Source organism: Atractosteus spatula, chromosome 7 (assembly GCF_055471065.1).
Source record: "Atractosteus spatula isolate fAtrSpa1 chromosome 7, fAtrSpa1.hap1, whole genome shotgun sequence".
NCBI lineage: Eukaryota > Metazoa > Chordata > Actinopteri > Semionotiformes > Lepisosteidae > Atractosteus > Atractosteus spatula.
In genome coordinates, this window is record NC_142712.1 from 17255660 (window position 1) to 17278413 (window position 22754).

Here is a 22754-nt window from a genome sequence, read left to right on the forward strand (position 1 = left end):
TTAATGGTTCAAAACCATATTTTATTTATTCGTATAGTGTAAAAAATCGGGGATAGAAAAAAGCAGGTATTATAAGGGGTTTTGTCTTGAGTCCCTTATGATTTGTCCACTTACGAATATTTGAAGGCTCATGAGAAAGCTCAACACTGATGTTCAAAAGAATTCAAATTAACATGCTTAAGTAAATAGTTCTAAAACCACACATGGGCCATCTTTGATGAGAAAAGCAGGACCTAAAAACCACTTGGTTATGAACCTCTATGGACTTATATATATTTTATACTAATGTTTACATTGCATGCTCAGCAATTTAAAAAGGTTTTCTTCAGCTCAACAAAATGAGTATAACAGACTTAGAAAAATCCAAAATAATTTACCAGTAATAGATGTAAACTAGTTTATAAATTAAGCTTTTCAGGCTTGAACTGGCTGCCAGTTAAAGTCACCTGCTTGAAATCAGGTTGTCATGGTCACGTAAACACGAACCAAATTTCATTATCAACACCCCATATTATAGTTTAAATACAGTCATTTGGCAATATGCAGAGTTTACTTTGACGGTTGTCACAAGTCCGTGCCCTCATAGTCCACTTCCTTGATACTGGATTTGATTGTCTTGTCATTAAAGCGCTTGAAGAATGAGAAGATGTTGGAGTTCTCCTGGCGTTCACGACTGACTTCAGGTGGCTTCATGGAGCCCTCACTCGTCTTCTGGCTGAACCTCTTGTGCAGGAAATCGCTCAGGCGGAAGCTAGACGAGGACTCGATTGTGCCACGCTCCTTGTCCCGCTCGCCCTGCGGTTTCCGTGACCTAAAAATCCCCCCTCGCTTGCTTGAAGGAAACTGAGCATCTTCCTTTTGGGAGATTGAAGATAACCTCTCCTTTTCTTTTGCTGAAGTGCTCTGATGGTCCGTGATCTCAGTCAGTTGGTGTGATGGACTTTTTGGCTTGGGAAAATTAGCTTCAGGTACTCCGATACCATGTTGTTTTGCACAAATCTCTTCCAGCTTCTGGGAAAACTGCCAGTTATCAGCCGACTTCATCTTTCCAATGTACTTCATTGGAGGAGCTGGAGTTTTGCCAGGCTTTCCAGACAACAGCTGGAGATCATCTTCCTTGTTCTCACTTATGCAGGCTGTGGGCATTGTATTGAGTGTGTGGCGGCGGGACAAGGCAGGGGGTGGTTTCTTTTGATTAAAACGGCAGGCAGGAGGGCTGAGAATAATCTTGTTTGTTGTATCTGCGGTCTGCTCAGACAAAGCTTTGTGTTTGTCATCTTGGAAGTCCCGAAAGTGTGACGAAGTGGCGGTCCCATTAGGAGAGCGCATCCCAGCCTGGTCAAAAGCATACTCCCCCGATGATAAGCTGCCTCGGCTATTTTGATAGTGTAAAACCTTGCGGGACACCTCTCGCATATGCTGAGCTTCATTCTCTTCCTCCTGCCTTATGTCCCCCGAGGACTTCTTGTGTGCAGGGCTGCTGACAATGTTTCCAGCCATGTGAGCAGGGTTTTGGTGTTCATGGTCTTTTGCTGAACGGCTGCCTTTCCTGCTCTCTACATCAGCAATAGATATAACTCTCTCCCTGCCTAAACTTTGTTTACCTTTATCTCCATCCTCTTCATTAAGAAGGGGAACTTCCCCATGCTGAGAGTTCCTGGCTGGGTCATTGACTGAATTTGTTCTATCTTTTTGCATCTCCACATCCTCAACAGGGCATTTGTTTCCTTCCGTTGAGGTTGTCTCTTTACTTGCTGGAATCATCTCTGGAAGGCTTCCTCCGGTGGGAGAGGGAGACCCAGGCTTGCGGCGAGAGCTCCTGTTCTGAAGGAATCTGTTTAAGATGGACTCGAGGGCTACACCTTCCATATCTTTATCTCTGTGTGAACAGGTAGCTGTGGACTTGCGCTTAACCGAAGTGTTCAGTCTTTCACGCTGCCTTCTCTTCACCTCAGCTACCTCACGCTCCTGGTTTTCCTAGAAACACGATCATAAAAAGACAAGATGATAATAGTGCTGCATGCATGAACCACAAAGTAAACTTTAGAACTTCCTGTTAATCATTCCTTCTTTAAAATGGATCATCCTATACATTACCTGCATGGCTCGCAGAAACTTCTCACAGAACGAGTGGAAGATGGAGCAGCACTCTTCCAGTTTGAATTGGCTGGGGTCCTCGCAGAAATACTCGGCCACAGAGCAGCTGACCGAGTTCAAGGTCTGAAGGGAGGTCTCCACCTCTGCTAGCTGAGCTTCTGCATCCTGAATAGGACAAAATGCAATGCTGTCCCCATCATATTCACAATGCTTTTTTATTGTGCCAAGGCTCTGAACGATTTTTATACTTTATCCATCAATCAAGTCCATGAACAGTACACTTCAAAATGTAATGGCACAGGAAAATCACCATCTCTGGGTTCAGTATCCCATAGGCTGAAAGCCAACATTTGGCAGGAATTTCACCTCTGAAGAATGTTTCTCATGCTACTAACATTGGTTGCTGAATTTTGGAAATATTTAACTTTGTTCTTCACATGTTCAGCAACAGATGTTGGTTTACAAATTCCAGGACTGGAAAGAAAGAATGATCTCAAAGGTCTTTTTGAGTGACACCACCCACACCTCACTTGCACATATTACTGTGAACAAACATACTGTATTGCTTCCTTAAAAAGTACTCAAAAGATCATCTCCATTTAAGGCCATTCATCTTGTACACTGAGGCATTTTGAGCATGATGGAGATGCTCAGAACTGACAGGGATAATAGAGCATACTGTAATACCCATCTGGAGTGTACATTACAGTACTTTTGATTTTATATTGTGCATTTATGTATGGCATGTTTGGAAATAATTCTAAAGGCTTTAATCACATCATGATCTACTATGCTGCCAAGTTAACAAAAACTGCAACTATAGTCCTGTATTAGATACTAATTAACAAACTCTCAGGAGTGGAGAAGTATAGAGAAAATTCACCTGCAGGAAGGACTCCATCTGCAATCTCAGATCATCTTGTTTGGTAACATTTGTCTTGACTTCTGCCACTTTCTTCTTTTCCTTTTGAAATTCTGCCTCTACCTCCTGTTTCAGAATCCTATGCATACACAAAAGATACGGTATAGGGAATTCTACACATTCCAGGTCCAAATACCAACATTACTTGGAAATGTTAATCAAACTTGGAAAAAAAATGTCCAATCGGTTTATTTGCAGTAAAAGTAAATTCATTTTCTAGATGTCTAGATTCTGTAGCAGAGAGGAAATGTACAACTACCACAGATCTTCTTTTCTTTAATTGCTAAAAGAAGCCTTCTACCTACGAAATTTTCAATATTGTCCCTTTAAAGATCTCTGGATCCTTTTTCTGGAAGATATCAGTGCATTTCCTCACCTAGATGCTGGTCCAATGTGTTGGAGCTGTTCGGGGAATTTTAGCAGAGTTGCATCGATCTCCTTTGCTTGCTGTGACCACATAAAAGAACAAAACGAAAAAAGAAAATCATACAATCTGAAAGGCATATGGAAAAATGTTTTTTTTTGTTTGCCAAGCCTAGGCATCTTCCTGACTATTATTCTCTGCAACATGAACAATATTCACCTCTTTAAAATAAGAAAGGATCAACCCCAGTTCCTAACATTTCAAGAAATCACCACTAAACAGGAAAACACATTTGTTTGAATACATCCAGACAAGGATATGAGGAAATAAAGTGTTAGGAAACAGGGAACACCTACAGAGACTAAAACTACTAGGGATTCTAGAAGTTACAAGTCATTTGTTGTGTTACTAAAAACTTTCAATATAGCTACAGGGCAATGTATAACCCAGATTCTGTCTTACCATCACTACGTAGTGCATTAGGTTCATTCCAGGTTTGTTTGCCTTTGTGTCCACAAGCTTCAGAAGGGATGTCATGCGGAATCCTACAGCACTGCCAGCATAGCCACCCTATACAACCCGACATCCATACCCACACAGACAGAGGCAACACAGGGAAGACAAACAGAACAGACGAATCAGTAAAAGAGACAGAAAGCTCGCTTTATCAAAAGCTACCCTCACAAAGTCAAATTGTGATTTGGAGAGATTTAATGGAGAACTATGCTGTACTATTAAAAAAGTCATCATTTTAAAATGCTTCAGCCATTAAGACTCACTAGAATTCTCTATCTCTTGTTTATGCTGGAAATACAAGTTTTTCGTAAGAGTTGTGTGCTGAGACATTTAGGATCAATCCCTGAACTTCAGTCTCTGCACTCACAGCATTCATGTAGTTGCCCGTCTTCAGGACCAGACGAATTACTGTGTGTAGGTTTTCACACTCCATGAGCTCTGAAGAGAGAAGAGGCAAAATTTAAAAGGGGGTTAGATGGTCAGAGCAGATTCTTGAAAAAACATTTTCTGCATTATTTTCTAAACCAGGGTAGTCTAACCCAGGTCTGCATATACTGTACCTTGTCTCTTCTCATTTGCTTCTCTGCTGAAATTTCAATTACTGTACATGCCAAAGTCTAGATATACCCTCTCAGCTTAAAACAACAAAAAACTTTGGTTATGTAAAAACATTATGAAGAGCAAAATCAGAGAGAAAGAAAAGATACAGATATTTTGCAAGACTAGATTTGAAAAACTCATATAAAAAAGTGTTACTTCAATTCATGTGTCAGATTAACCTTCATAGTAGTGAATAACATTCAGTAGAGCAGGTTTTCTAGTTGAATAACAATAAATCATTAATTCTGGCCTAACGGAGAGGCCAGAAAAAAAGAATAATTAAGAATCAGTGTGAGAAATAAGTGAACCTCTAGTCTACGTAGCACAATAAAGAAAGTAATTAGAATAAAGTGTTTCAATAATTGGGTAATAAGTAAACAAAGACTGATTTGGATGAGTGGTTGATGCTCAGTCTGGAGAGGGTCATAAAACAAATGGAAAACCCAGGACGAGTCATCCTGCCAAAGTCCCCTTATGTCAATGTTCGTGCCTCAAACATCAGGAAAGAATGAACAGGAATACTTTAATAGGAATACAGCCACAAAATCACCCGAATGATCCACAAAACTATTGGAAGAATGTTCACTGTAAAATAGAATCTTAGACTGCAATGAGAAACATACTGTGTGACGAAAACCAAGTCAAGCATAATGGTTTGAAGTTCTGGACCTAGACAGCTTGACAGAATTATGAATTCAGCATTGTAACAAGGATATTTACTGTTGGAATATTTTGTTAATTTAATTTAATGATCAAAATACATCTAGTGTCCTTTTGTTAAATATTTAATCAAGTCTTAGTCTTTTATTAAGACTTTTATGATGATCTCATTATGTTTTAGGTCTAAAATATGAGCATATATATCAATCTAATGGGCTCACAAACTTTTCTCAGCGATGTATTTGCATGTATAATCAACAACCAAAGAAGAACAAGATGATCAGCCATGCTGTTGAAGCCAATACCCTGGCTTCTTTCAAGAACAGGATAAGACCCTTGGATCATTAAATGAGCCAGATGGATTAAATGATCTCCTAATGTTGCTCAAACATGTACAGTAGGTCATTCATAACCTTAGCATTTAATACTACAGAAAATTACAAAGTCAAGTATACAAAGACTATGAAATGAAGAATCTCAAATAACTCGTGCAGTAAACTGAGCAAAAGCAGAGCAAGATCAGTACAAGCCATGTGAGAAAGCACATGTTAAAACAATTCTCCAAAATAATTGATCAAGATGCATTTGAGATGAGATGCATAACAGATGGAGATAAGAGGTTACCTGTGGAAGCTTTGGTCATGGTAGAAATGGACTGTTTCATAGAGAGTATGAAGGGGGAAAATTCCTCTCGCAGGACTAGACTCTGAAGGCGCTCCTGATAGCTGTGGACAAATGCAAAGAATATTAAAAAATGTCAAGATTAAATCTATGCACTGACCATTTCATATTTTTGTTTTTCAAAATAACGATATTAGAAAAGAAGGTGCTTAAGGTGGTGTGGTGGCTCTGTGGCAAAGTATCTGTGCTTGTGGCTGGAAGGTTGCCGGTTTGTATCCCACAGCCGGCAGAGGAATCCTACCCCACTGGGCCCCTGAGCAAGGCCCTTATTCCCAACTGCTCCAGGGGTGCCGTATAAATGGCTGACCCTGCGCTTTGACCCCAAGCTTCTCTCCCTGTCTGTGTGTCTCATGGAGAGCAAGCTGGGGTATGTGAAAAGACAAATTCCTGATACAAGAAATTTTATATGGCCAATAAAGTGATAAAGTGATCTTAGCATTGAAAAGAACAATGCATTATTTGGACAGAATGCAATATTTATACCCTTGAACTTTCACTGAAAATAACAGCACTAACAGCAAGAGAATTCAATATTAAATGGGTTACCAGTAATTCTTTGAATTTGAATCTGTGAAAATTACAAATACTGTATGAGCTTACAATATCTTTCAGATAGACAAAGAAACCCTTTTGAAGAATTAATATAAATTGTGACAAAGGCTTATTTGTCACTTAATCCCCAATGCAGGCTAAAGTAAACAAATTGTACACTGGTACAGGGCAATGGGAACCAAAAGGAGATGCTAACCTGGAAAGCCGCACTAACTGCACCATGAACAGATCGGCTTCTGACAGCTGTGTCTGGTCACCATCAAATGCACGCAGCTTCTTCACCTGAAAGGATTTTGTCATTACTTATATAACACTCCTTGTATTTCTACAAACAAGGAATCACATTCATTTGTATTCTTGGGGTTCCCCTTGGCCAAATTAAAATAGCTGAATTTTACATCTATGAAATCTTGTTTCATACAATGTCGACCTACTTCTCCATCCTCAGGCAGGAGTTTACGGAGCTCCTGTAGTTTTCCTGCTCCGTATTTCGCACTGTGCCCTTGCCTGATATCTTCTATAATCTCCTGGATAGGCCTGTAGAGGAAGTACACACATTACTATTGAGAGAACATAAATGAGAGGTCATTCAGCCTTTCTAACACGTTAAGCAGTTAGTAGTTCATTGATCCCAGGATTCAATCCAGCTGTTTCTTAAAGGAAGCCAGGGTAGGGGACATGGCTGGGTAGATTGTTCCACACCCCAAAAACTCTTTGAGGTTTAAATGCAGAGTTTCTACTTCTCAAGACCCTGTTTCAGTGTTGAATCTGAAGTCCACTGCATTTAATATGTCAGTGCCTTCGAGGTTTTTGAATACTTGTACGAGATCCCACTGTGTCCAGGGTGTACCCTGCCTTGCACTTGTTGCTTGCTAGGACATGCTCCGACCCTCATGCGACCCCGATTTGGAAGAGGCGCTTAGAAAATGGATAGATGGATGGAATCGGATCCCTTCATAATCTTACCTGATCAAGATTAAAAGGGCTGAAGAAGCTGAACCTGTCAGTGCAGGATACATTCTTTAGCTCTGGAGTGTCCCTGGTGACTGTTCTTTGGACTGACTGTAGAACAGCTATATCTTTTATACAACACGCTGAATAAAATTATACATAATATTCTTTCTAAATGAGGTTTCACCACTATTTTTAGGTTCTGAACTTATTATCCCTTCATTGAAGTTCTACACTTTAAGCTATATATCCCATCATTTTGTTTGTATTTTAAGTTTGTTTTTCCTACATGGAAAACCTTAAACTTAATATAACAATATTAAATGTCATCTTCGAGGTGTTTGCCCAGTTTGGAATTTTATTTAAATCTTTTTGAATTTGGTTTAAAGCTTGCACAGTGCTTGCTGTAGTAAACATGACTACTTTTACTGACTAGTCACCAAACTCTAGATTATTGATTATTGATATACAGTAAGTAAGAGGGTTAGTCTTTCTTATTCATATTGATATTCATGACCAGGTACCTGCTGGTTAAATAAATTACTATGTAATTGCTCTTCAGAATCATGTTTGTCTCCACATACATCAGGTGTTCTTCAGCCCTGATCTATATTTCAGCACAGGAAGCAGCTTGTGAAAAAAATGCTTTATTCCTAATTACTCATGGGGATTTGATCCCATTCCTGTGACATCGCCCTGCTTGCAACACACTCATCTCCCTAGAGCAAACCACAACCCCTGTAAAAAATATTTCCCTGCTGCAGTTCCTTCATGCCAATCACCCATTTCTTCTGACTCATCTGCCTAGGTAACCCACACTGCTAGAAGACATTGCAATCCTGGCCTTTCTGAAACTGTGAAATCTGTGGAGGCTGTCGCCAACCCGTTCTAAATTTATTTTTCTAAATTTGAAATTGCCATTTATTCTTTTTAGAATTCCTACTTTGCTAACCCCTGTTAATAATTTGATTCAACTCACCATATGACCCCTCTAAGACCCTAGGTGAGGGGTCAAAGACTACAGTACAGCAGTACAGTACAGTAGTACAGTTTCCAATGGTCGGCCAGCTGTGAGCTGCTTCTACTGTAGGTGAAACCTGACTAAGGATAATAGTCCAAAATATCCCTCTGTAATCTGGATTTATGGCTCAACTATAGTCAGAATTCTTGCTGATTTTTTCTTACAGTAATTTTACTTCACATTATTTTGTGTTTGCTTTCGCATAAAGTGCCTGCTGAGAGTTACTGACAGCATTTAAAATGCAGTTTGCAGTGATATTTTCTTTAAATAAACCCTGCCTGTCCCTTTAAAATTTGCTTTTGGTGTGGTTTCTTCTCTGACCTGGAATGCACACTTTTTGTCATCTCAGTGTCAATTACTGACTGCCATCCTCTTCTGTTGTGCAAGTCAAGTTTAATGTTCATCCTTAGAAACTGAAACATTTCATTACACGTGTTTTAATATTACTATGACAAAACATAAACATAAGCAAGAGCTGTTGCTTAAGGATTTGCCCTGAGGAAATGATAATAAAAACAGTGAACATACACACAGGTTAACAGACTAAGTCTGTTAATACTGTACTTCTGCAAGACAGAGATTTAGTTTTGCTTTTTGTTAAAGAATGTGAGCGATTTTTAAACACGTCTCAAGGCTTGTGTTCATTGGAAAACTAGCAGAATTACCTGTTCTGTATTTTTGTCATATCAACTTGTTGCAGCATGTCTACTACTCAGAGATTTTCTAGCATAACCGCTTTTGTAGAGAGCCGCCTCTGCACCCTCAGGAAAGAGGATAAGGCAGACTGATGCATGTTCTTTAGCCCGTGTGCCTCCTGTCACCGCCCTGCAGCTCACCTTTTAAACTGCTTTAGGAAGATCCCAATGTTCATGCTCTTCTTGGAGTTAAGAATTGAAACCTGAAAGAGCAAAAGACATCCTTAAGTACATTCCAAGACCAATTAGCAGGTAGTGTTCGATTTGACAATAATATTGAACAGCACAGTAAAAAAAAGCCATGTTTTGTTTAAATGCAGTTACTTAGCCAGCTGAACATCTACTGTACATGACGTATATAAGAATTCTTGCTCCGAAACACATAACGGTAAGTGTTCATGATCCACAACAATTTTCACAGCAGAGGTCAAAGCATATTTTGGGGATTAGTTTAAGGTTAATGTTAGAGTGAATATTTGTGAAGTCTGCATTCAAATAATTTCCAAAAATATGACCAAGTCTCACATTAATTACTTCATAAACAATGGGCACTAACTTTGATGCTAGAGATTCTAACAGACATCTTCTGGTAGTGGATTGAAAACACATTACTTTTGCCTAACTAGAGGGTTAAATGTAGCTGCTGAAGGCTAAGCTGGAATAAAAGCAGAAGTCACTGTACTTCTCCAGGCCCTGGGTGGGAGATACCTATAATTGTGACAAAGAGCGTTTATTGTATAACAAGTTTTTTTTAGCAGAAATAACTTGCAGAATCCACACATTAACATGAGCTTTTTCCAAGTTCACCTTATTGACTGTATATACCTGTGAGCAAATTTGGTACAGTAGCAACACCACAGAATCAAAATCTCAAACCTAAAACTGACCTTAGTGCTTTAAAAAATACTTTAAAATTATTTAAAGTAATGTTACTGTGATGAAAAAATATAAAAAAAACATAACTAATAAGAAATAGGGGACCAAATTCAGTGTCAAACAACTAAAATCTATTTAAATTACACTGTGAAGAAACACAAAGTAAGAAATATTAAATGTTGAAACTGAACCAAGTAGAAACCAGGTAACTAGTTAATGTATTTTCTTCCTATAGAAAACATGCCATTATTTCTGCAGCTCTGCTCCTTTTGAATCTTCAGTTTTATTTGAAGAGGTACAAATTCCTTTTTCTCCTTAAGGTTAAGAGTAAAATTTTCTGGTTTGCTAAAAATGAGAAGGCATGTTGTCTTGCTGTATCAGAAACAAAACTGAACAACTATAACAGTCATTTTAATTTCAATAAACAATAATTCAGAACACTTTAATCTAGAAAGAGTATGATTAAACCACAGCGGTTAGTTCCTCTAATCAGGTTACTGTACAGTACATACTGGATACATATAGTAGATAGCCCAAGAGCACTACAAACCTGTCAGCATATTAGCTTCTTCTCATGTAACTGACATTTTGTCCTTATTCAAATTATGATGCAAAGGTACAAAACTTCTCCAAGCTCTTTTAAATAGCGGAAGAAAACTAAAAATGGGATATTTGGTCAGAGATATAGTTACAGTACTTCCCTTTAAATCAAAAATAGTAAATGAAGAAATTCTATACAGGAGAACTGATTTTGTCATAGGGTCAAAAACTTTTTATTGATATTATTTGATCAAATCTTCCTCATGACTCTAAAAAAAAATATGGGACCCAAGGACAAAAAAGAAAATCAATCAAAATATATTAATCATCACGATAACCTTAATGTGCTCTTTATAAAAATGGTAGATGAATTTGGGATACTGATTAAATGGTTTTTGTATCATTTTGTTGATTGATCATTCAAAACTGAATTGTGCAAGCATTAAACACCTCTTTAATGAGGCTGTTGATTGGGCATGGGTAATGAGGTGATTCAACTTGCCGAATGCCAAGCCTGGTGAAAACCATTAACAAAAATACAGCAAGGAACCAAAAAGCCCTGCATAGTAAGAGAATACCTTTGTGCCATTGATATGTTGGAAGCTTAACTTTCAGAGCGATGTTGTTTATTGTTTTGGGTCTTCAGATTTTCTAACCTGGCAAGAAGTTATAGCAAAGCAGTCCATCGATGATCAGCCACAATCTGGAAAGGCAGGACTTACATCTTGCTAATACTGATAGGGAAGTCTAAATGTGTTGGCCTAGAAGTGTCTAGCTGCTCCACAAAAAGTGTGTTGTGATCAATTGCAAACTGACTGCACTGTTTTCTAGGGATCTTACTTATTTCAATTTCTGAGTGCTCATCTTGACAGGAAAACAATCTGAATCTTGGGAAGGATGGCAACATAATGTGTGCATTAATTGTCTGAATTGTAGACCACAGGTGTGATATTCTAGATATTAAATTCACTGTAAAACAAATCTTCACTACATTAAATGATTAAAAGACATCCTGCAGAAAAAAAAATGATTGCGAATCTTTTAAAAATCACCAGTTATCAAACACAAATACTCTACTTTTGAATGAAAAAAAGATGTTAAATGGTTTAAAATATGAATTAAACACAGAACTTAATATTTTTTCTTTTTATTTAAGCAACATGTAAAAACCACCCTTAAACGTCTTCAAAAATCAAAAAACAATGAAAGCATTTGCCATCCCAAATAAATCTGCAGTCACATTTTAAATTATATTCATGCATCTTTTTTTTTATATGCTTGATAGAATGAGTCATTTGGGTGTGAAGGTGTAGATGCACTCTGGGCTTGATCACAAACTGTAGTGCTGCTGAAAACTGTAAGCCATTTCTCCTTTGCTGAAATTCTTGTTCTTAAAACAAATGTCATAAATAAGTGACAATCATTTATTAATACAAAATATCCTTTCAACAAGTAGTAAATCTTATTAATGCACTACCACAAAGTTGCAGCTCAGCTCCTCACACAAACCCTAAACATGACTAGACTTGCAGAGACAGCTCTTGCAGGGAAACTAAAATGACGACACAACCAAATACTTCTTAACTGAATTTCAATAGGAGTATCATATTTCTGACTTCCATCCTGAAAATATACACCTGTCCATTTTTAACCGCTTCATCCTATTCGATGGGAACAAGGCAGGATACACCCTGGACAGGACTTCAGTCTATCGCAAGGGCAGACACGCACGCACAAACACTAGGGCCAGTTTTTTTCCAGAATGCAATTAACTTCATCAGTATGTTTTTGGACTGTAGGAGGAAACCAAAGAAACCGGCAAAAACCCATGTAAACACAAAGAAAATCTACAAACTGCAAGCAGATTTCACCCCAGGTTCCAAATTGAACCCTGGGACCCAGTGAAATAAGTTATTTCATCCCATTTCCAGGCATAAAACCCGTGAAAAATTAAAATAATCTAAAGACAATTCATTTTATAACCATGTTCAAACCCAACCTAACAGCGGAGGTCAAAAAGAAATGAGCCAATTTCATTATTATTAATCCTTTTAAATAAAATGTAAGCGTTTTCACCTTGAAAGCAAAAGGGCAAGTTGGCACTCCATAGAAACAATTTTGTTAAAGCTGTAGAAAAAAACTAGTAGATTTGCCTTCTAGAATTTAAAATACTTATAAACCAGGGTAGGGTTGTTTTACTCTTAAGAGCATAACCATTTTCCATTATTTTATTCACAGGGCTTACAAATCGGAGGGAAAAAGCAGCAATCAAAATCGTCCACTTAAGTAGATCAATATTATGTGCTTATATTATGACAACAAAATGAAGGAGAGGTAATGACCTAAACCCTCATTGTACAGTAAATTACACAGAAAAACAATGAATATGTCTTTGTTTCAATTTTTTTTTTTGTTTTATGATCCCTCTCTCACTCCAGGAGATAAGGGAAAAGTTTGGATAGCACAATTTCTCAAATTACATGGAAAGGAAAATGACCATGTATGAAATTTTCCATTCTGCATTATGAAAGATCTGTGGGAGATTTAGCTCTGCCAACTTAGAAATTTAACCTCCCTTGTTCTGCGATTATTGCCAACTTGGAATGTGGCTCATTTGAGGATGACTGTTAGTCTTTCACAGCTGGAGAAATGGATGTGGTCAATTCATAGTGCTGGTGGTTCCAGCACTATGAAGACATGGATTGTTGCTGCTAACAAAGACGGCTATTAAGTGCACTATATTTTACCGTTGTATGTCTCTCTTCTGGGGTCCATTGGCAGAAAACAAGGAATAGGGTATGACAATGGGGGAGTCTATGGATTAAAGGATATGTTTTGTTCTGAAAACATGAGTTTTACCTTTACTACACATATGCAAAGCTTATGCTTCAAATTCCCACATTACCTTCAAACAAAAGATGGAGCCCTGGTAAAGAGAAGCCAAATCCCTAGGGAGCATCATAAACAGTGCTTCTTATAATCCATTACGTGCCTTAAAAATGTGTCATACTGTGGTTTAAAAACTTAACTTATCAGATATGAAAAAAGCTGGCACATAGGTTCTTACAGAATTTGATACATGATAAGGTAGTGGATCAACAGGCGCCCTGTCGATTTCACAAAGGGAGAAGAGAGGGGGGAAAAGCTCATGGACAACGTGAAGTACAGCTGACCACTTCTACAAAGGATCAAGTAAAGGTTAATTCCATGCTGCAAACTAGAAAAGAGAAACACAACGTTTCTGCTCTTGAGCCATCTTCAGGTGCCACTTGATTATCTACAACAACAGGCAATCATCCCCTTTGAGACCCAGGCATGGGGAATACTCACAGGGTCCATCCCCTGGGTGGAAGCAGGCAATCCTCGCACACTCTTCCTCAAGCTGGCCCGCGCTCTCTGCTGCCCCTGCTCGTTCTGGCTGAACAGCTCCTCCATCCGCTTGGTGTCCAGCTCGAAGTCGTCCAGTTTTTTCTCGGCCGTCCAGATGTTGCGTTTCCCCATCACACTGTGCCTAGGGATGGCGTCCCAGTTGAAGTTCCGAAGTTTGGACCGCCGATGTTTGCTTCTGGTCAAGGGTCCACTCCCGGGGGGTGAGGCAGGAGGAGGGGGGGGAGGGGGCGGAGGAGGAGGAGGTGGAGGGGGGGGAGGAGGAGGGGGGGGGGGTGGGGCCATGGGCCCTGGGACATCCAACGGCAAAGGAAGATGAGGATGGTCAGAGGCATACTCTGCAGTCATCATGGCAACACGGCCATCCACTGCAGAATGCTTATGGAGGAAATTTGTATTTCCAGGGACAGGGAGACAAAATTACAAACCAAAGTGGATGGTTGAGTTTTTTTTTAAATCAGGCCAAGTGCCAATTATCAGTCCAACAGCAGTCCCAAAGAAGGAACAGAAAAACCTGCAAAGATAAAAAGAATTTTAAATTTAAAGCAGGCTCCACAATTCTCCTTCTTCTCTTTAATATACTTTTTCTAATCCAAATTTGAAACTTTACTGTTACATACCCTTTGCATTTTGAATTGCTTTAATTGTTGTTAGTCAGCTCAGTTTAAAACTAGAGAGAATGAAATATGAGAATGAACCACATTTGACAGTCAACATAATGCCTTTCAAGAGTTAGCACTGATTTTAAGAGGAAAGCTTATCTTACTAAATGTGCAATTTCCCAGTTACTTGCAGAAAAAGCTGTTGTGTGTCACATCTGAGCAAGGATACCCTTGCTGGTTCAAGCCCATCCTAAATTCAGGAATGCTTGGCTATTCGTGTACCACGTTTTGAGGAATTCCACTTATGGTCAGCAAATGACATCACCCCTTCTGGAGTCAGTTACCTGTGGATGACATACCTGTACCTGCAGCCTGCCCTCTGGGTGTCATGACCCAGGCTTGAACACATCATCTTAGAGCCCAGCTGGGAAGTTTAATGAGCGTAAGGCCACAACTTTCTTTCTCTTCTAAGGTTCATAATTCCATACTGATGACTGGGTGTGCATATTATACAAGTTTCAAAGGAACTGTCCAAAGCCAACAGATGTGATCATCTGTTAAATTAACCAGAAAAACAAAAAGTGGAGATACTGTACTCCTCTCTAAATGGTACTTATGGCCACAAGAAGGGAGATTAAGAAGCAAATTTCTACTAGCAACACCATCATCTTTGAAACATTTCTAATCCTTGCCAAGGGACCCTCATACAGTACCTTTTAATATGTGTTCTAGCCAGATTCTTAGTAACAAAGGTGAACCTAATTTGAATTATTTTGTATAGATGTAATAAATGTTTAGATTTAGAACATTTTAGTTTGCCTTGTAACTACTGCATTTCATGAGTAACTCAAATTCAACTGTGCAACTGAAAAAAACTGATAAAAGGAACTTTGCTACTGAACTCTAAATATAAGTTCTTCTGTTGTACTGAACACTTACAATGCAAGAAAAAAGTTTGTGAACCCTTTAGAATTACCTGGAATTCGGCATTAATTATTCATAAAAATGTGGTCTGAAATTCAACTAAGTCACAATAATAGACCAACACAATCTGCTTAAACTAATAACACACAAACACTCTTACTCTTGGGAGTATTGAACACATCGTTTAAACATTCACAGTCCAGGCTGGCAAAAGTATGTGAACATCTAGGCTAATGGATTCTCCAAAAACTAACTGGAGTCAGGTGTTCCAATCAATGAGATGAGATTGGAGGTGTGGGGACCACATTTTTATGAGTAATTAAAGCAGAAATCCAGGTAATTCCAAAGGTTTCACAAACTTTTTCTTGCAACTGTAAATAAAAGCGATCATCTTGGTTTATCTTCATCAGATGTGGTATTCAGATTGTATTGGCAATACAGTATCTCATTTTTCTCTCTGCATCCTGCCAGATCTCACTTTACAATCCAACCTTCATTCCGAAACAATATTGATACTGCTTGACCTGTTTTTCTGCAGGATAAGGGCAGAGTGACAGCCCCTTTGCAGACAGAGAGGATTTTAGAAGCAGAACAAACAGAAGCTCCGTGCACATATTTTATCTCGATAATTTGACATGAATAGTCTCAGTATCTGGAGCTCACTTGCAGTTCCTATTATTTCTGTGAGAGTAGAATACCACTGTCTCCAACCTCAGTGCCTCAGAACTCACAAATTTTGTGAGGTGTGCCAACTCAAATACCATGGGAATTCAGCTCTACGGAGAGACATTTGTTCACATTCCTGAACAAGCTGCACAAAATGAAAGGACCAAATAAATTTGGACCAAAGGACCTGCGGCATAAAATATGGATGGAAATTGAGACATCAAATATCATTTAGTAATGTAACCTTTAAGCTTGAGTTCAGATCAGGTTCCATCACTTATATTTTATTCAAATTGCTTTATTACTCCAAATGATTGAAATTCCATTAAAAAGAAATGTGCCTGATTTTTAAATGTATCATTAATACAACAAAAACAAATACAAAATATCAAAGTACCAAAATAATAATCAACATTGAAGCACTGAAATGTTTCTATATAATATTAAGAGAAAATATGACCAAACCTTAGCGAAAATGAAAAACCCATTCATCTCATTCTCTCTAAATTTAATATATGTTGCAGCTTATAAATACAGAAGGAAAATGATTATGATGATGAAACCATGGAACCACATACTGTATAAAACAGTTGCTCTGAATCCTGGTCTGACTTTTTCCAAGTCTGAAAGCAATTAGAAAGGGATACCTGCAGGTGTGATTGTACTTTGGCTGAATAAAGTCAATGTTTAATACCCTAAATCATTCCTGGGCAACTGTGCAGAACTGGGAGTGACCTGAAGGTAAGGTGCCTGAGGGTATAGCCTATGCAGAGCTTCCACACCTTTCACAAGCCTTCAATTCACAAACACTAAGCTATCGATGTACTGAGGAGTGCTGCAACATGTTTCAGGATCCACAGCCACAAACTAGATCTTTATTTCTGATGAAGCGTAATTGAACTCTGTTCTGTGAGGCACAATGAATAGCTCCTTTCAAGCGCTTTGCAAATATGTGGCTTTTGACCATCTTTCACATGATGTTACTTTGAATAACCTCTATCTACATGTTAATTCTTTCCGATATTTAATGGCTTCAACCACACGGTACAAAACCAGGAAACACGTTGATCCCTGTTAGGTTGTCTTAAACTTGACATCAAAATCATGTTTTCTTTTTAGTGAATCAACAGGGAAAGCTAACAGCCTTATTGCTTTTAAAATGTGTATTCCAACAATTAAACTGCCTAGATACATTCCAGCCATATTATACAGCAGATCAGGAGGAGAAATGGGAAATCACTTCACCATTTGAATTAAGGGGGGTGTTTAGGAAAGTCATATTGTGCGGCACAAAAGTAAAAGGGTTAACACATCTGTTCTTACAAACACTGCCATGATATATTTAATGACCGAGAAAGCGGAACCTAAGTTTAACGGCCGAAGTATGGCAACTCCTACAGTAAGGCACGGTCTCTCTTGTCACCATACTGAGGCACTGGTCTTAGTGTAATCCTTGAGTTACACCTGTGAGTCCATCTGCACTATTTACACTTACAGCATCAGCTCTCTTTAGTGATCTCCTATCCCAGTACTGACCAGACCCAATCTTGTTTGCTTTCAAGATAGTAAATATTATATGTATGTAGATATTGCAAGACAGTGAACGTTTTTGCATGTTTAAATAAGAAGTCACATTGGCTAGGCTAGGCTATTGACTGTAATTAGGGAAAATATTAGTTTTACATTTCAGAAGTTAAGGGAAGATTGCAGTTGACCTCCAAACAACAGGACAATGCGAATGAGGCAATAATTCATTACAGTGTCATAGAATCTCAAAAGTTCCTTTTGTAACCTTAAATCTGGCAGATCACATAACCTTAAGGGTATACAGGGGTGTAATGTGGTCTTCAACAGCCCAAGTACTTTCCTGAATCTTCCTGTTCCATATAATGCATACTGATGCTCTGCATCCACAATGAACTGCTATTTACATCTTGTAGAACTCAGCTCAAAAGAAGTTACTACTGTGTATTAGAATAGAGGAAGCAACCAGAAACCTACAATGACGTAATCACAAATTCCCACTAAAATGAATTTGGGGTTGTGGTCATGTATGAACAACAGATGTTGAGAATTTTATTGCACAACTCTATATTTATATTGCACATTGCATAGTGAAACAGAGGATGTCTATCAGATAGATCACTGAAGCCGGACAACTTAGTATCATAAACTGAGCTGCTCTAGCCCACACTGCCAGATAAGAGTCAAATTCAAATATCTCACCAAGACCACATTAAAATTACAGAACATTCCAAGATATTGGTTTATATATTGCTCTTGTCAGCTTCCGTTGCATCCAAAGGAAACAATTCATTAAAAAAAAAAGAGAAGTAACTTTTGTCCCAGTTTAAACGCATAACATCCAGTGATTTAAATTCTACAATTTAAGCTATGTAGTTTAAAGGAAACTGCATAACCCCTCTGTGCATGTGTAGAATTCAAAATCAGGTTTTTTACATATTTTTAGGATTACTTTCTTCACTAGGGCCCTTTTTGTGAATTCTTGGAAACTGAAGGGTGCACAGAAGTTGAATATCTAACTCAATCCATGCCTAGGGGAAGGTGAGTGAAAAAAGTCATTTTTATCTTCAATCTGATATCCCTCGTTTTGATTAATATTTGTATAGTATTCATATTTCATTTTCAGTGGTGTAAGATATTTTCCCCCACAGTATGAGGTAATAACCGAGTTTAGTGATTTAACACAAAAGGTTTCAATAACACAGATGTTTTGGGCTCTGTCCCGTTCCTTTGATGCTTCAATTTCATTGTCCCCATTTTATTTATGCCATTGGTCTTTAAACAATTTTGCGGCCTCACCTGGACCAGCCCTTTTGTGCTACACACTAATAATAATTACAGTAAATCCATATTAACAATGAATACATTTTTAAATCTAAGTCCAGCTGCCAATTAACTCAAAGGCCATCAAGTTCTCTTGCACCACTTAAAAAAAACCTTCTTTTCATTCCCTGGATCAGTGTGTCTTGCCTTTATACAGTAGCTTGCGCATAAAAAATTGCTTTTGCGGAAATAACTTTGTAAATCTAGGGCCATGGCGATGTTGGTTTTCGGAGGTATTTATCTGAAAAATAGGGAACTTTCACATGGTATTTTTCGAAAGCGTGTAACACAGGTGATTGCTTTCATTAGTCCCCAACCCTTACTTGATTACAGTCAAATTTTTTTCAAGCAAAAATTAAAGGTACAGAGGACCACATTTAAGGAAAAGTGTACCAGTTCCTTTCCGCCTTATCGATTAATTCCGTTTTTTGTCTGCTCATTCTTAGTAGAAATTCAACTTGTAACAAGAAAAACATTTACGGGTAAATGTTCAGAGACTAACCTTGGGATATGATTAATATTTGAGCGTTTCTAAACTATGTATTTAAGCTAATAATAGCATCCATTACACAGGACTTTCAAATGAACAGAGAAAGCCATACCATTAACTCAATCGACATGCTAAATGTAGGTATAGCTTATTCTAGCAACTGTTGTATAACTGCTCAACATACGCTAAAAACTTAAAAAGACCATTAAATAATTATTAAAGTGACTACATTTTTCTGTCTTAACAAACAATACGCAAATTGGTTCCCTGTGTTCCTTGAGCATAGTCGCTGAAAAACTAAAACTTATTTTTAAGGGACTGTGTGAACGCATAACAACGCATAAGACCCGGTGTTTAAAAAGTCGTGTAAATGGATTTAATATTAACATGGGTGTTGTGTTTAACATTATTGAAGAAATTTATATAAAGACGTGTTAATATTTGAGCGTGCAGGTGAAAACTAAGTATTTTCACTACGAGCGTACATTAAACTTAAACATTCATAAATAACGAAAACAAAGTTTATATATACACCAGGTTACGATTTCTTTTCGTCAATTAAACCTACCTGATAAAACGAGTCAATCCCTCAAACAGTTCATATGAAAAGGAAATAAAATATCTTTCCGCATTTAAAATTAATCCAGCATCAGCAGCCGCTTACCAAGACATCCGACAGTTTTTTCTAAAAACCTCTTCTTCCTACACAAGCAAAGCACCACCCAAATTGACAAACCGTACCTGGGCTACAGGTACACGCCCGACCTTAACCCCTGCTCTTCCTGGACCGACCTTGGGCTCATTTCCGTTCAACACTTTTGTTCGGCCATTTGTTTAAAGAGACTTTAAAGGAGATTTTCCACATCTTCGGGCAAGAATTTAATTAAAGAAACTGTTCATATTCACGTGATTATCCTTTTTATCCTTTCATTATTGTTGTTGATGGAAAATATTAGATGAAAAATAAAAAAAACACAAAAAATCAAGAATAATAGTAATGAACATTCATTCTTAAGAAAATCGTCCAATAAAAATCTTAAGGTCCCCATAGCACATTCCTTATAATGTAATTTTGTTTTAAAGGTTTCTTGAGGCAAGTCCACAAGGCTGATATTTGCCGTCTAACCTGTCTGTTCGCTGTTCTCATCAAAGACTATTTACTGTACATTTAAAAGGAAAAAGATGAGCACAAGTTGCACATATCACGCAGAATGAGATATATAATTGCATGTGTGCTTCCGAGGTCTTTTAATTATAAGTCAGCTATTAATAATATTATATACTGTTTACTGACCCAATTTGGAGTTGTAGCTATCGTTGGGTCCACAAGCGAAATGTCGTTTGCTATGTCATGGCCTCCACGGTGGCATACAGGAGATCCAACACCGATAGGAGAGGTGCCGCTTTCAGACATCACAGCGAGCCTTCAGGTGACCACAGAGCTCTAGGCGAGAGTTACCTTTATTCTCCCGTCTGCACTCCCCTTGTGACCTCTGCTTGAAAATGTTCAAAGTAACTAGCGACACTCCGAGTCCTGTTATTTTCACACCAACCAAGCAAAAATAAAAATACAAATTTTCAGTTTTGCAGGATCAGAAAAGGTCTAAATTAATTCTAATGAAAAACGACAATATACTATATACTGTATGTATATACTGTATGCCTTTATGATTTCATTAGATTGATGGTCAGTCATTTGGCGTTTATCTTTAGTTGTTACTTTAGGTAGAGTGCAGTAATTGTTTTCTATCCTAAATATCAAACCCTCTTACTGTTGTCTAACCAAATGCATAGCAGTGCGATTACATGCAGAACAATTGCTTTTATAAATTGCTGCTGAAAATTGATGTCTGACAGAAAGTGATAGTCACAATCTTAGCAACTGCAGGGAATTTCCAAAATGCTTCAACCCAGGTTTCTGAATGCTTTGTCACCAGGATCCAAGACATGGACCTTTCAAAGGAAAATTAACATGTGCCTTTTTGAGGAGAGAACTGTGAGGTGGAGCTGAAAAAGTCGCATAAATCTGTCTTCTGTGTAGTCAGGTTGAATGAATCAATTTTCTTCATAACATCAGTGGTTGGGTCTTTTTACAGAACTGCGTTAACAGTTCCCACATCAAATATCGTATGAATATGGCCTTTGGAAGTTGACATTCATCTAAGAAAAAAATTATTTCCACAAAACTGAAACATACTAGTAAACATCATTTTTGTAAATGACATATTTTGTACAGTGCTTTGGTGTTGATCCCACAAAAAAATACTTTAAACAGTATTTATACTGTGGTTGAGATTTTAAATTCCCTAATTATTAAAAGGAAGCCATGTTAAACTTGAATTTCTGAAGAATTGCAAAGCACTTGAAAAGCAGGAGAATCACCCCATGACCCAGCTGCTTGATACTGTTATGTGGTAGCAGAAGTTGCTGTCGCATCATCCAGGTGGGTGCTACACATTGGTGTTGGTGGTGGAGAGTCCCCAATAGCTGTAAAGCGCTTTGAGTGGAGTGTCCAGAAAAACACTTAAGTGTAAGAAATTATCGTGTCTGCATGATAGGGCAGTGGATTGTAAATTCTTCTACAGGAAAAGTGCCACCTACTCGTCCAGCTCCAGCAACGACCTAATTGTTCTAAGAGACATTCTATCCAAGTAACAGCAGAGCTTTTTTTTTATTATTTTGGTTTCAACAAAGAACGTCAGAACTGGAAGAAAACAACCAAGATCCATTGTAAGACATTTGCCCCTCCCTCTCTCCTCCTCCAGCAGTCTCCCGACCCCTCTCCAAATCCCACGGTCATCAGGCCCGCATTAGTCTTTCATTTATTCTAGTCACAACTTCCCTACTGATCTCCAAAGTGGCATTGTGACCCTCTCTTATTCTGGCAGTAAAAAGATCTAGCATCACTACACTCCTCAAATATGACACGCTAGCACTGTACAATCACCTTCTTTGCTGCAGCCAAGCCTCCTCTCTGCTTAGCTTCTGAAATCTGACATGATCGGGCTTCACTGTAGTATCATCCTGATCCACTATAAATGCAATAACAATGCCCTACCTTACTAAAATAAGAACTCCTTAAGAATATGATAGCTCAAAACAAATTGCACAGTGGTACCTTGTGCAGCATCCAGAGATCTTTATATCATGGCATGTCATTATATCATGTGCTAGAAAATCACATTTTTGGTCATGCACATTTTACTGCAACAAGGCTTTCAGATCCGCTTTGGGAAATAAGACAAATGCACACACTGTAGATAAATCATTAGAGTATTTGATTTTATACAAATTCTTATAATCAGTTTCACATTTATACAGTAATATTAACAATTCATCTCTATCCTTAAATAATTGTAACAA

The 22754-nt window shown here is 38.1% G+C and overlaps 1 protein-coding gene across 1 annotated transcript; it reads right to left on the minus strand.

The window, feature by feature from the left end:
• fhdc4 (FH2 domain containing 4) lies at nucleotides 1-20095 on the minus strand. The gene is made up of 12 exons (XM_088921397.1): nucleotides 19960-20095; nucleotides 13806-14376; nucleotides 9201-9262; nucleotides 6827-6929; nucleotides 6589-6674; nucleotides 5784-5884; nucleotides 4267-4337; nucleotides 3846-3953; nucleotides 3396-3466; nucleotides 2981-3098; nucleotides 2098-2262; nucleotides 1-1977 (listed from the first exon to the last, which is right to left on the minus strand). The coding sequence occupies exons 2-12, from the start codon at nucleotides 14211-14213 to the stop codon at nucleotides 565-567; spliced, it is 2706 nt and encodes a 901-aa protein (XP_088777523.1). The 5' UTR covers nucleotides 14214-14376; nucleotides 19960-20095; the 3' UTR covers nucleotides 1-564.
• Between the last annotated feature and the right edge of the window lie 2659 nt (nucleotides 20096-22754).